General features: G+C 41.8%; 1 protein-coding gene across 1 annotated transcript in view; it reads right to left on the reverse strand.

Annotated features, from left to right (window-relative positions):
- Positions 1-490: 490 nt before the first annotated feature.
- Positions 491-14838, reverse strand: part of LOC101857567 (methionine aminopeptidase 1) — a 58700-nt gene continuing 44352 nt past the window's right edge. The window contains exons 10-13 of the mRNA XM_005098000.3: positions 13903-14008; positions 13245-13282; positions 9933-9998; positions 491-6428 (exon numbers count right to left, since the gene is read on the reverse strand). Of these exons, the coding sequence (XP_005098057.1) occupies positions 6259-6428; positions 9933-9998; positions 13245-13282; positions 13903-14008 (380 nt within the window). The 3' untranslated portion in view covers positions 491-6258. The remainder of the gene's footprint in view (positions 6429-9932; positions 9999-13244; positions 13283-13902; positions 14009-14838) is intronic.

Consider the following 14838-nt stretch of genomic DNA (forward strand, 5'->3'; position numbering starts at 1 on the left):
AGCAGCAAACAATGTTCTCTTATTTTTAACCCTAGATGGTCAAACACACAAGGAGGACTGTAGCCTAATGTTCCCCCAAACTAATAAACAATGGCAATAGCATTGTATAAAATTGACCCTGCGGAATAAAATGAGTAGCTTAACTCTGCAGTTACTGTTACCAACACGCACAGCCCACCAGGGACTTAGATTACTCATACTGTCTAGGCAGGGGTTCTCAACCTGTGGGTCGCGAAATCATTGAGGATTTTAGCTTAATTAAATTAATTTACATGGCCCTCTGAAAACTAAAACATTTCTCTTTTTCTGTCCCTGGCATTTTCAAAATACGGTTCCTTTTTCAATTGGCTGAAATTTAAGGAAAAAGGTAAACACCTGAACTTCTAAACATGGCCAGAGAAACAACAAAACAAGGCTACACCAGTTTGCCCTGCCTGTTTATGTGGGCCAATCATAGGTTTGGTCTGCAGTGGGTTTTTTTGGTTTCAAATTCAATGTATAATTTAGCCTAGCCCCAGGCCACAGGCCAACGCATAATAGCTTGAAGCCTCGTTTATGACAAGCTACATGAGTGCTGGCTTCGGAGAAGGGGGTCACCACAGGGGCAAGCATGGTAGTCGTGCATATTTTCATCCAGACCTGTCTCGCCCGAGTTTAATTTGTGTACGCCTAGTAGTAGAGCTGTACCCCGGTAGCAAACCCACTCTTGCTCGTATGCCACTAGTTCAAGTCACAAGCCTCAAATCACTTGGTCAAATAAAAAATCAAATCACCAGCATCTGATAAGTTGAGTCTAGCCGAAACTTCAAGTCCACACCAACTAGCAATCCGCAAAGCCACTCGTGTCAGACCCCCTCATCCTCCCCACCCTGCTTTCAATCCGCGAAGCCACTTACGTCAAAACAGAGAGGGGGAAAGAGAGAAACCCCGCTCACGGTGTCACTGCGCGGTAGAGCTGGAGTCTGCTCGATTAATCGAAGGCTTACGAGTCTCAAATCTTGCTCGCAGCACAGCAAGTCCCATGTCTTGCTTTGTGCCCCATGACTTGCTCGCAAAGTCTCTTGGCTCCCATGATTTGCTTTGGCTCCCATGACTTGCTCGCAACCTGGCAAGCCACTTGCTGCAGAAGCGAGCAGCAAGGCCTCTCGCAGTGTGAACTCTGAACCGTGGAGGAAGGGAAAGGCTGTGCTTGTTTTGTTGCAAGACGTTGAGAGCCGAAGCTATTTTTAACTTCCCGCCGTTTTTCTACACTTAAGTTCGATGGTTATTGGTTATCGAAAGTAAACGTTGTACGTCAGGTTTTCGAGCTGAGAGAGATCAAGTTCTTCCTGGACAAGCTTTTGGAATTGAGACATGATTCATCAACACACGACACGTTTCTTGAGAATCTCTTGCACAACAGTTTGGTGTTCACCCCAGGAACCATACCCTCAGGTCAGCAAAACAGTAGGCCCTACTTCGTCGAGTCATTGTCTTATTTGCATCGCATTACCTTTGCGAAAGTGGTTGTCCAACTCAAGACAAAAGCAAGGAACAAGCTGGATGTTGCTGATGATACATGTATTGTGCGCTTTGCTTTATCCAAGTTCAAGACTTCCCAGAGAACTTCAAGACTGGTCGCTGAATTACAGGCACAGCCCTCTCACTTGTTTTTTTTTCTCTGTGTGTGTGCGTATGTATGTGCGTGTTCTCTCCTTTTTCTCGACTTGCTATCTTGAAATATGATTTGAAACATCAAAGGTACAGTTATTGTTCTGTATTAACTATGTAATGTTGGCCTTACTAATTGTCTGCTGCTGGATTGTAGGCTACGCATTTTTTAAAAATTAAAAGGTTTTTTTAATTACTTTATTTGGGGGTTGGGGTATAAGGGGTCGTTCCACTTGCAAAACAATCAAGAGGGGATCGCGGATTGAAAAAGGTTGAGAACCACTGGTCTAGAGTCAGAGGAATGAGCTGAAGAAACTGATGTTTTCAAAAGAAGCATTTCTTGTTCGAGTAAAAAAAGCAAACTGACTGATTATAAATTATAGTAATGTCATGTACAAATACAATAATACAAAATCACTGATAAACTGCTAGATGAAATGGACAAGCAATTTCAAACTGTCTAGAAAACGGTAGATACCTATAAAAGCAGTTTTTCCAGAATTGACATGGCTCAGTGATTAGTTTTAGGTAAGAGTATTACAGCACTTACAAGTTACAACACAACTAGATGCAAGTGCCGAGGATTAAAGAGTAACCTGCCCGTGCAGTAGTTTCTGCCTTAACACACACGGTCGGGAGGGCTCATACTCATATATATAAGTGTGCAAAGGGGGAAGAGACGCAACCATTTCATTTCCTAAATTTAGTGATTCTTGAAGGGTGCGAGATCTTTGCTATCGTCGCATTTACGTGACTGTTTTTTTAAAGGATTCTCCCGATCGCGGTTATCAGGTTTCCACTGTATCACTCTCTTTGTTCAGCGTGAGGTGCTGCCTCGCCATTCGGTTATTAAGAGTTGTCTTTTATGCAATCTGTGTACTGTCTGCATGTTTCGCCAGATGAAGCGTAAATTAGAGGAAGCAACCCAACGTTTGTATTGTACAAGAAAAACAATTTGACGAACGTGTGCGTTTGAGCGGAGCGTGCCTTTGTATGGTGTGCATTTAGGCAGAAACTTTTGTACAAAGAAAAGGAGAAGAAGCAAACCCGAGCACCTGCCAACCGCTCACAACTGAATCTGATGCAGCAAAATTTTGTTGAGGGCAAAAGAGACATGATACCAAAATAAATAGACGGCTGTGAGACAGTTTCACTTTGAGTTTTTGAAATAAAACTCGGACATGGAAGCCAAGTTCCAACTGTGAAGGAAACAATCCTAAGATATCTAAATCCTCAAACTCAAAGAACCAGAACGTCTGTCACTTTCAACTATTTTTAGAAAATTTGTACGCAATACTGAAATGCTGATCCCCTCTGAAATACCGGATTTCAAACGTGCCACATCCATGTATGTTGCCAAGACAGGTGCTTCAACTTCAAAGAGCAATTTACTACATAAAACTTGGGATGCATTGGACTGAACTTTTAAAGCATCAATGAATTCAATGTAAAACAAAACTTGATGAACGAAATTCGAGGACAATTGTAAAAAATGTAGTACCGGTAATTATTTGCCACCTAGAGATGCCACTATAGCCCTGCAAGTTGTTTGATGTGCAACATTAGATACACAGTTCAACATCACGTTTTTCGGATAGGCAGAGAATTCTGCTTTCTTTTGATCTTTATTAACAAAATAAAGTGTAACACCGATAGCTCGAATTCGGCGGGATATCTTACAAAGATAAAGAAGAAGAAAAAACAAGGGACCGCAGGTACAGTTCAACGGACGCATGATTTCGAGTCTTCTGTGTTTGACTTTGACCTACCCCTGTTAATAAGTTATACTGTAGATCATGTACAGACAGATTAACTCACTCATGGCCACACATAAAATAAAAAAATATGATAAAATGTTTTAGGAAAAATCGAGAGACTGTCACTGTCATTACCAATGTGTTTTCGGGGCTGGTCTTGGCAGGCACCGTGTACCAAACTGCCATTCTTTATTATGAGTTGACTGTACATTGCTCTAGTAACACATCCCCTGATAACATAGAATAAAAGTTGTTTTCTTTTTTGGACAGCCTGAAATGAATTTTGACATGATGGCAAACCAATACAATGTGTATTGCGACATTTTTAAACTGATGGACCCATGTTATGTTAATGGGCCGGGTTGGATCTAGACTTTTCTCTTGTGCTGAAGAAGAGGATGACAGTGATGCTGACCTACTTTATGTTGAGGGTTCCGAGTATTGTAGAGGCTAGTGGTATGCTGTAGGAGGGGGTTCGTGACAGTTAATTTAGCAATCTACACCTAGTGCAGTAGTCTCTGCCAACTATCCCGGAGCTTGAGAGCAAGGAAAATGTGGTATCTTAGGCGAACGGGATCTTAGCCAACGCACAAAGGGGAGAATCCATGGGGACTCACGGTCAGGCCCACTATCTGTAAAAGTAAAATGATCCTCCCTCACTCCGAAATAAAGTAACTGACCCCTGGGGTGGCTTTATGACTAATGATGAACAAAGAGGGGTCACCCTAGATGACCAATCACACTGGCACGAGGCATGCCATTTTCATTAGTCTAATTGTGAATTTCAAGATCAACCCTGATGCTTTTGCTCCTCCCTGTTCAAAATTAACAGCTTTCCATCTCTGACTGAGTTGTCCCACCGCTGTTGTAACGCACCATTGTGTTGTGACTGCACCGTACCAACCCAGTGTATGATAAAAGTTCAGTTGGAGAGCTCAGTTGCGAGTTCGATGCTGAGGGGGAAAAAGGTTGTCGAGTTCACACTTCAGTGGGATTCATTCTGGGGCAAACATTGTACTGATCAATAAATGTTTTATCGAGAAATTTTACCGTGAAAATGTGATCACGTCCACAAGAGTGGCTGAATTGTGACACAATGAAAGTTCAATGTTGAATGATTGCAAATTTTCACACTTTGGTCGATCAACCGTGCTCACCCGCGCTTTTGTTCTGTGCGGTACTTAAGCGAATGTTGTCCTTTAGAGTAGAGCAGGACCTTAGGGGTGACTTTAGTGTACCTGTGGTAAAAGTTATGCAGGATCGTGAACCGAGGTTGTAAGTGGTGGTGGGATCATAAGCGGAGACTACTATAATTTCAATTCATTTTTAAAAGTTGGGTTTTTTTTTTAATTTAAAAAAAAGTGACACATTTGGAAAAGATAATGCACAGTATGCTTTTATTGCCTTTTAACATGCAAAGAACAGGTGTCTGCGGTCTTAACGGTTAGGTGCTTCGCTGTCGCATGCAGGAGACCAAGAGTTCCATTCTCAAGTTGGGAGAACAACTTCATCGAGTATTTTGTTCTTTTTGCTGGGATGTTGTATCCTTCTCAGCCCAGGTAAACTCTGAAAGGCAGGGTCGGAAACCCGCCTCCTAATCTTAAATTGTCTAAATTCAGAAATAGTGTTGGTGGGAGTGTAAAACTCCTACAAAACAGCAAGCTTAACTTCATTGTTCGGTGGTGAATAATAAGGTCATGATTGCTTTTTGAAACAGGTACCAAAATGCCTGGCATTCTTAGAAACTTAATGAATGAACTAAATATTGGTCTCAATGGATGCACCAACTGACAGGGGTTATGTTTGATAAAACTTGATACATTTCTCTGTGAAATAAACAGGTGCTTATAAAATTTCTCTTTGCAGGGTCCTGGACTATATTGTTTAAGTTTAATGGGTAAATGAACTGTGCTCATCCCAGTCTACTACTATTAGTGGAATAAATTAAAACAAAAGAAAATGCCAAGGAAATGAGAAACAAAACTGTATCAGACAAAGAACACCAGTCGTTGCAAATAATCAACATCAAATCCATAAACCTCTTTGTAAGCTTTGTTGCCTTTTATGACATACTTGGCACATTGCCAAATTGCTTAACTTTTATTTTTAGCTTTGTGCCCCCCCTCCTGGTTGCCTATGACATTACATGTATGTCACACTAGTTATCTGGCTCTAACTCTAATTCTTCTTTGGAGTTTTAGCCACAAGCACTGCATGGATTTCTGTATTCTGGAATAAAAAATGTGCATTAGAGGATAGGTAACAAAATTTTTTAGTTTTACTTTACTGTTAAGCTTGCAAGCAATCAATAAAACACAGTTCAAGTTTTGTGGACAGCTGTGTCCTCTCGCAAACGTATACACTTAATAAACAAATTTAAAAAGATAGAAAACTTCACTTTTAGACTTAGATTTGCAAATTATTCAAAATTTCGAGCAAGATAGGGGGAGATATAGGGAATGAAGGAGGTAAGAAAAGTAACATGACTGAAGACCTGGGGTCTGATGTCAGGAGTAGGCTAGATCTAGGCCATGAGTCCATTGACACTGAGACATGACATTGCGGTCCGATCCTGGGTAAAGTAGACCTTAGTTGAGAATAAGTGCCGACAGTAGGCACACATACCCTCGGCAATGAAAGGATTAAGGTACCCTCCCATATTTGTCATGCTTCAACTAGTTACTTCTATTATTAAGTGTGGATCAATTTCTAACATTTCACCTGATCTAAAAAAGTGTGGCTTTCGTAAACTTGCCAGAACTGCCTACACTACATGCAACCTTGAAATAACTTCATTATAACCACCTTTTGCAAGTTTAAGGCAAACCATGGATTAACAAATACATGAGGATCAGGACATAGAGTCCAAAAAATGAGGCTGCCCATCACGATTCCTGCGTCTCGTCAAAATTTCGCATCCACTGTCTGTTACCAACAGAGTCTGCTCAAATTGCGCAGACAGTTTTCCGTCCTGAGTGACAGCAGTCCAGTTGTCTGGCCAAAGTTCATCTCTCCATGTGCCTGAACAAATAAAAAATAGGTGGTAAATCATTCACCCTGATCCTAACAAGATGTTGACTTGCAATTTCATTGCTATTAACTTTTGAAAAGCATAAGTCATGTTGTGACCACAATGAAACTGGTGGGAGGGGCTTCATGTAGCAAATATGACAAATATATTTATGAGATCAGAATCCAAAAGGCAAGAGCAGCATTCATCATCCTCAGGAATATACGGATGTCTGAGGAACTGGGACTGAACACCAAGCTGAGGATCTTCAAAACAAACATGAAGACTGTTCTACTGTATGGTTCAGAGACATGGTGGCTCACAGTAGGTACCACAAGCGAAATTTTTTTTGAACAATATTGACGTTTAAACCTCAGGGATTCAAATCTACTCTATGAAACAAGAACATTAAAAAAAGAATTATCAAAATCCATCAATAATCAATCGAGATATGGTATTTCAAAGTTTTATTTTTGAACGAAACCTTTTCAACTGCGACTTTCACTCATGTTTGAGGTGTTCTAAAATACAAAGTGCATGATCAAATCAATTAAAACTTTGTTTTTCCCAGAGCTGTCAACACAAACATTGATATCTCTAAATCAAAGCATGTTAGAATGACTGGTTTCCAAGATATAGGCCTTCAAAAATTAAAAATAAATGCCAAAATTTGTCATTAAGAGCTCAGAACCCTATTTTAACCTCTTCCAAATTAGTCAAAACTGCCTCCTCATTAGTGAAAATCACATAATCATTACTAATACATGCATAGACTTAGCTGAATTTTTTTCAGACCTCTCTGACCATAAGTAACTTTTCTAGACTCCTCTGAAGTGGGCTTCGGTGCAAAAAACGCCTCTTGGAAAAAAATTAGGGGATTTCTGGTACATCCTCGGGCAAAAAGCATCACAACAAATGAACAAATTAAGCTACAGGGCTAAATCATACATCAAATTAAAGCTCAATGAAAGCTCTACGGGGCCAAATGAAAACTGTTTACTAAAACCTCTCATAACACTCCATTATAGGGCCCTAATGCACAAAAACCTGCCATTATTGAGTGAAAATTATAACGTCTGCCGACTGGAAAAAAATTCATATAAAATCAACAAATTGTGCTACAAGGTTGAATTATATATCAAATTAAAGCTCTTTTCAGGCTCTATACAGTGAATTAGTTTATAGAAAGAAAAAAACCTTCCAAACATTTCAGATGTGGACAATATTGGTTCAGAAAATAAAGATTTCTGCTCTGGGGGTTTAAAAATTGGAATTAAATCAACATACCGTTCTACCGTGGTTCATCTTGTATAATATAGATGTAGTTCTAGATTTATTTATCATTTTAGCTGAGAAAGAAACCAGTGGCTGGGGAAATACAATGTATCATCGTGTGTCCAGTAAGTGGATGGAAGAAGGGGGGGGGGGGGGCATCTCCAATTAGCCTATCAGGTGACATCTAAGTCTAACTAAGTCTAAGAATACGTAAAAAGGCTGGTTGATTCAATAAATTGAATATATCCACCAATCAAGAACGTAGATCTAGCCTTTTTTGTTACCGAATTAAATGCCAAACAATAGATCTACGAACATTTCCATCGGTAACACTAACACCCGGTAACCCCCTTCCGAGTGTTTAGCAGTGTGTGATGACATGTTACTATAAATAGAACTCCCAGTTCAACTCTTCACGGCTTTATTCTTTCACTTTGTCGACCAGAGATGCTTAAATTTCGATGCATTTAGAATAAATAAGGTGTTCTTAGTTGAAAAGACAGCAAAAATACCACCACGAAGCGATACATTTGTATAGATCGCAATTAATTCACTATGAGGTGGGGGAAATGTAGGTCGGCGTGATTCCCACGAAACAATAACAATCCAACCACACGGCAAGTGGTGGCCGATTAGTCTTATTTTTCAAAACACGATATTCATAAGTATCCTAAAAGAAAATTATGATAATATTTAAATAAATTGACGCCATAAACAGATCTATCGAATGTTTCTTTTACTGAACCATCATTATAATCGTCTGCTAGTTGGGTCAAGTCAGAGGGGGTGGAAATGGAAGATGGAACAGCCGCAATGGCAGAATGACGATCTCCCGAAAGTGGTTGTAATGTTACCCTACTTCAGAAAAAGTAATAATTCTACTTCGTGGAATGTAGTTGGCTTTTCTAAACACATAAACTTGATGGTAGAGATGTCTAGGAATATGATCCTGGCACGTATAGCCCGATTTGTGTCGAATTTCATATTTTAAAATGCTTTCTTCGTCTTTACATCGTACTACTCAAGCTTTCCGCTCGGAATAAAAACATAAACACATTCCCCGGAAATTCTCCTGGAATCCCAGATTTTTATGTTTCAAACCGCAAGAAAATTCGATGATTCACGACTGAGAAATCGAAATTTAAAACAAGTACCCCCCCAAATCTAAGCGCGCAAAATTGCGAGACGGCCGAGTTTTCCCGTGTTAAACTTTAGTCAATTAAAAACTAAATATGCAATCATAAGTATCAGTTTTTCGTTCACCATGGAGAAGGAAAGACACTGAAAACAGTGGTATAATTTTTATTAGTGTTTACCAAAATTAAAACCAGCTAATAGTTGGATGAAGTTGTCCAAATCTGGCTCCAGCCGTAGCTGTCTGCCTTGAAAACGGCTCGCCTGCGGTACCTACTCACAGCAACAGAAGCAAGGAAACTGCAGAGCTTCATAAATGGATGTCTAAGGTTAGAAGGACAGTGGGGATAAGTGGTACGATCGAGTCCCAAATGACAAATGCTCAACTGTGGGAAACAATGAGCCAAAGGCCAGTAAAGGAAGAAATACAGGTGAAGAAATGGAAATGGATTGGGCACACCCTGAGGAAACCCCAGACAAGCATCATAGCTTTGACATGGAATCCACAAGGAAAACGTAAGAAAGGAAGACCAAAGATGACATGGAGGCGAGCGGTACATGCGCAAATGGAAAAGGCCGGGACATCATGGAAACAGCTAGAAAAGGATGAACAGGACAGGCTTCACTGGAGAAATGTTGTTGATGGCCTATGCTCCACTGGGAGTTAAAAAGGGCAAGAGCGAGATTTATAATGAGAACAAACACTTGCACTTCTGACAAGAATCTGTCCAAGAGTTCCGGGTAGAGGATGCACCATGAGGAAAAAAGAGAATGGAAAGACCGCCACATGTCGTATATGTCTAGTAGAAGTGTAATTAGAGTTTCTGTGGGAAAATGTCTAATGATCTGGCTGTGGATGTGCTTTCAGAAAACGGATGATAAAGAAAAAAAAAAGGGACTTTAGGAGGACATGGTGGTGAGCAACACGACTGATCTATGACAAAATAAGGGTCCAGATGGTTTTTAGGTAATGAAATAGTTGAGAATGCCGAAAATGCCCAATTCTCACAAATCCATAACTTTGACTAAAAATCGGAACTTTCAGCAGCCACTCCAATTCAAATACTAGCATAAAACAAAAAACTCAAAATAAATGGGATCCTCACCTTCATTAATCATAGGCTCTATTGTAAACACTTGTCCAGGTTTCATAATGCCAACTGCTTTGTTTTCTGAAATATAAAGCAAAACATTATTTTTAACTCACATGCACTTGCACAGCTTCCTGTGTACGGCAAAACTCAGATTCAATGAAGTCTTTGGGCTTGACCTTCAATTTTATTTAATCTGAATGTTCGCTATGAGGTTTTTGTGTAGATAGTTACAATAACAGGCACTGAGTAAGTAATGTAGAAAGGGAAGTAACAAGTGGTAGGCTACCCTGAAATGCCTGCTTTTTTAAAGCCCCTTTTTGACTTCCTCAATCTAGCAAGGTTTCAAATGAGAGGCATTTTTGTTTTGTTTTTTTATTCCGTACCGAAACAATGCTGTAAAAGTCCAGGAAAGTTCACTGAAGCACACATTGTGCCAAAGGGCCCATTCGTTCAAGTGCACACCAGTGACATCTATGGCATTTTATTTGCCCAATAATTTGTGTTGATGTGTAGAGCCTAGCACAGGGCAATGTTGTTTTTTAAAGTAAGAGTTTTACGGCATTTGCAACACATTAAGGTTATATAAGTGCCGAAGATTAGAGGTGTTACAAGAGAGTAACAAACACAAAAAAAGGAGGACAGAAAAGGAGGACAGAAAAGGACGATAGCTGTTTGATAGGAAAGAAGGAGCAAACCACACCAGAGCACCCGCCAACCACCCACAGGGCAATGTTTGATTCCACAGACCAGCACACAATTCATTACGTAGATTTATGTCAAAACTAGCTTATTGTTGTAATATTCTGATCAGGAAAAATGAATGACAAGTTTGTACCACCACGCCCGGACCAATAGTTACCCCTCACCCGAGACACATGTACACACAGACACATGTGTGCAAGCTGCCCGTGCGTCCCTGACACACGTTAAGACACGTGCACACAACGCATGTGTTGGTATGAAAGAAGGCTGCTGATTGGTTGCATAAGATCTATAAACAATAGGCTGAGCGAATAATTGATCACCCTGCAGGTGCCATGGATGGTATCTGAGAATAGATAAATAAAGTTCGTTGCGGGAGGAAAATGAGCGCAGCCACGTCAGCGAGTACTGTTCATCCTGCAGTGCAGGCGACTTTATTGAATCCGAGATTGCTCATTTATGCGTTCGTTGAATCCAAGTTATTTTAAATAATTTAAGTTATTTAGTTGGGTTATTTCGAGGGGGTAATTTGGTGGGATGTAGACTGAGCAGATCATGATTGGTCTGTGCAGGGTGAAATGAAGTCCTGGAATCATTCGTGGGGGATGCCGACCAAGATGGCCCAAAACAGACAGAGCTGGAGATCCTTTGTCGCTGCCCTAAACGCCAGATGGCGTAACGGATAGTAAGTAAGTGAGCCCTGGATTGGACGGCGGTCTAGTGGGGGATTTGGAGGAGTGACGGACTCCGCCCTTCCCTGAGTCAGTCCGGGGAGGGGTGTCGGAGCTGTCCTCCTCCATTGGTTGGTGGGGTAGGGGGATGTCTGCTGTAGGGGTAGGGGGGAGGTGGAGCAGTCGGAGGGGGCTGGGAAAAGGGAGGAGGGAACACTTCACGCTCCATCAGAGTATGATCAGAGGGATGAGGTGTGAGGTGGAAGAAGAAGAAGGGAAAGGAGAGGGGGGAGGGGGAGAAGTAGGGGGAGAAGAGGGGGCGGAGGAAGAGTCCACCCCGTCCTCCCTCAGAACCCCATGGCGGTTTGTCAGTGGCACCTGAAAGGTGGGTACCACAAGGATAGGGAGAACCTTTTTGGGTCTTGAGGCAGCAAGTCGCTTGTTGACCGCGGGTTCCGGGGGTCGACAGTGGAAGCACAGGCCGACCTCGTGACAGGTCGGAGTGCGCTCGCATATGACCGGCCAGGGACCGGGGTCAAAACTGGCAGCAGACAGCTTTGCGGGCTTCTTGAAAAGAGCAGCCATTTCGCGCTTTGTACTCTTGGATAGCGCGTTCTTGGATCCAAGTCGGGCAATCCTTGCTGAAGGATGTGTGCTGGCCTTGTCAATTTGGGTAGCAAGGACTAGACTTGCATTCCTTCTCAGGATGCCCAGTCTTGCCGCAGCGAGGACACACGGCTGCACGTTGGCATCGCGACTGACTATGGCCAAACTTCTGACACTGAAAGCAGCGCAGAGGGTTTGGCATATAGGGTCGCACGTCCAAGACCAAGTACGATGCTCGAACGGTGACTGGAGGGCGGCACGAATCGAAAGTTAGAATTATCGTATTCATTTCAAGTGTGGTTTCCCCCCGCCGAAGAGTAATTCAGCGGGCTTCGACCACACCCTCGCAGTTATCCACAATTTCTTGGTTTGAGCAGCCCTTCAGCTCATGGCTGTGGACCACGCCCTTCGACTGGTTGAACTTTTGGTGTCACTCGGACACACAAGTTTCTGGACATTCGTAGGAATGTATTCCAGAACCTGTTGTAGTTCATCTCCTGTTATGAAAAGGTTTAGATCTGTGAACTTTTTATGCCCATCGGTGCTGCGTATGGTCTATGAGAGGGGGGAGGGCAGAAGCAGCCGTAAAGTTCCTTTTTCCATTAGGGGTAGGTTTGCTCGGCTCAGGGGACGCACTCGCTTCCGCAAGCCGAGACTTTTTTGTAACGTTGGGAGTTGGGGAAGGGTTTTTTATTGAAGAAGGTTCCATGTGAGCGTTTTTATTTGTTCAACTCCGGGGCTCCCCACCCGCCATTGAGCCCAACAAGGGGACACATTGCTTGGATGACCAGAGCTATGCCAGGGCTACCCCGGAGCTATACTCTTCACGAAAGTGCATAAAACCCTCCCGTCAAGATGGACCCAAGACTTAAAGATGTTTCAATTCCCAACCCATTGAGTGGCATGGGCCATGCCACCCTCCTGTCTAAGACGAAAACCTGGGCCAAAGCGGTGTGTTGGCAAAGGACAGTCCGTTGGCTGATCTCACCTCAACCGCCAGGTACCCCGTTTCCCTCCGCGCGCGTTGCACCTCAAAGTCAACAAGGCGCCCACTCTGTGGGATGGGTGACCTCTCTTTTTGCTGCACATGCGGTCAGCGGTGGGAGAATAGATGGAAGGAGAAAGAAAGAAGGAAGAAAAAAAGGAAGATACACCAAAGTCGGTGTCGCATCCGGATCCCAGAGGGTTGGGGTCCGTGCGCAACACCTCGTCAATGAAGGGGTTACACCTCCTGCAGATGAGGCAGTGTGTCTATTTACATCCTCCCGACCCACGGGGCTGTAACACAGGCTGAAACACACTTAAAAAAAAAAAAAAAGAAAGAAAAAAAAAAAGAAAGACTTACTGCCATAGTGAGGTACGCTTGGAGCAGTGTGAAACAATCTGAAATAAAACAGAAAGCAAGAAACCTATAAATAACTTAATGTACAACAAAGCTATATCCTGACCTTTCAAGTGTTAGAGTTGTAGATCTGTATGTATTGTATTGTATAGTATAAGGTTTTACGGCGCTCGCAACGTTGTAGATCTACTGTAACCTCTCCCTAATTAAGTTAAAGCACTAATGTCTAATCCATTACACTTCCACCACTTGCTAATCATTGATTCTATTCATTTCAACATAAAAATTCTACTTCTGCTGAGGCATAAAATGTTATTGTCTTCATGCTCAGGATGGCTAATCTGGCCACTGGATCATGTGAATAGAGTACAAAAGAACATTCTTGGGTAAAATATATTTTTAGAAATAAGTTACAAAAAATAGTAACCTTCATTCATTGGATTCAGCTATCAGTAACTATAAGTATAAGAAAATTATCAAAGGACTGGTCACAGGTTGTTATAAATGGGACAAACAAAATGATACACCCTGTCCAAAGTTTTAATGCACACTCCAATGATGTCTTTACTACCAAAATACACCACTATTTAATGCATTTGTTTTTTTAATGAACACCTTAGCAGGATAGGAAGCCACATAATGAGATTTACAAATAACTTACTCGTGTATCCCATGGCCACAGTAACTGCGAACCACTGAGTATCCATTCGTCTGGGCGTGCTTCTGTATCACATTTCCTATTTCTCTGTACCGAACACCAGGTTTCACTGTAAAATTAAACAGTTTCTTTTAAGTGTTAGAGTTGGGATTTTTCTAGAACAACAACAACAACAAAAGACAGCAGGTAAAAAAACAGGCATACAAAACGAGGGTTATTTACGTGACGGAGATCACACTTGCCTCTCATCTCAGATTAACTTTGATGTTGTGCTCTAATAGGCTTTTGTTTGTTTTTGTAGGAGTTTTACGGCGCTTGCAACTGCATAAGGTCATATGAGTGCGCGAAACACAAGTTGGTTGCATTAACAACAGTTCCCTGCACAGCTGGGCTCGGGTCAACAATCAGATTTTAAAATGTTAAAATGTTAAAAATTTGAGGTAAATAAGTTCTTAGTTTTTAAAATACTTTTAATTACGAGGGCTGTCCCAGGGAAAACCGGAATTTGGCTGTAATTTGAAACGCCATATTTCTGGACAGCGATTCACCGACGACGAAGACCTCGTGGAAGACGTGAAAGATTGGTTGAAATCCCTTGACGAAAAATTCTTCAGGGAAGGTATCTTCTTCCTGATCCAGCGATGGGAAAAATGCGTCCAGCGGGATGGTGATTACATTGAGAAAAATAGCACATGTTGAGGTATGATGTGTTACATTTTCATTATAATTGGAAAAAGATTGGCGCTTTTATGGCCCTTTTCCGGTTTTCTGTGGGACAGCCTTTGTAACAGAAAATATTTTAATGAAAATTTGATTCACAATTTGCCGTAAAGGGCAAGGGCCTTTATAAAATCTAGGATTCTGTTGGGATCAACGACGGCAAACAGATCATACAGACGAGGCAGCAGGTTTATTTATATTTCCGCGACCAACGGGGGG

This window comes from Aplysia californica, unplaced genomic scaffold (assembly GCF_000002075.1).
Source record: "Aplysia californica isolate F4 #8 unplaced genomic scaffold, AplCal3.0 scaffold00170, whole genome shotgun sequence".
Lineage (NCBI taxonomy): Eukaryota > Metazoa > Mollusca > Gastropoda > Aplysiida > Aplysiidae > Aplysia > Aplysia californica.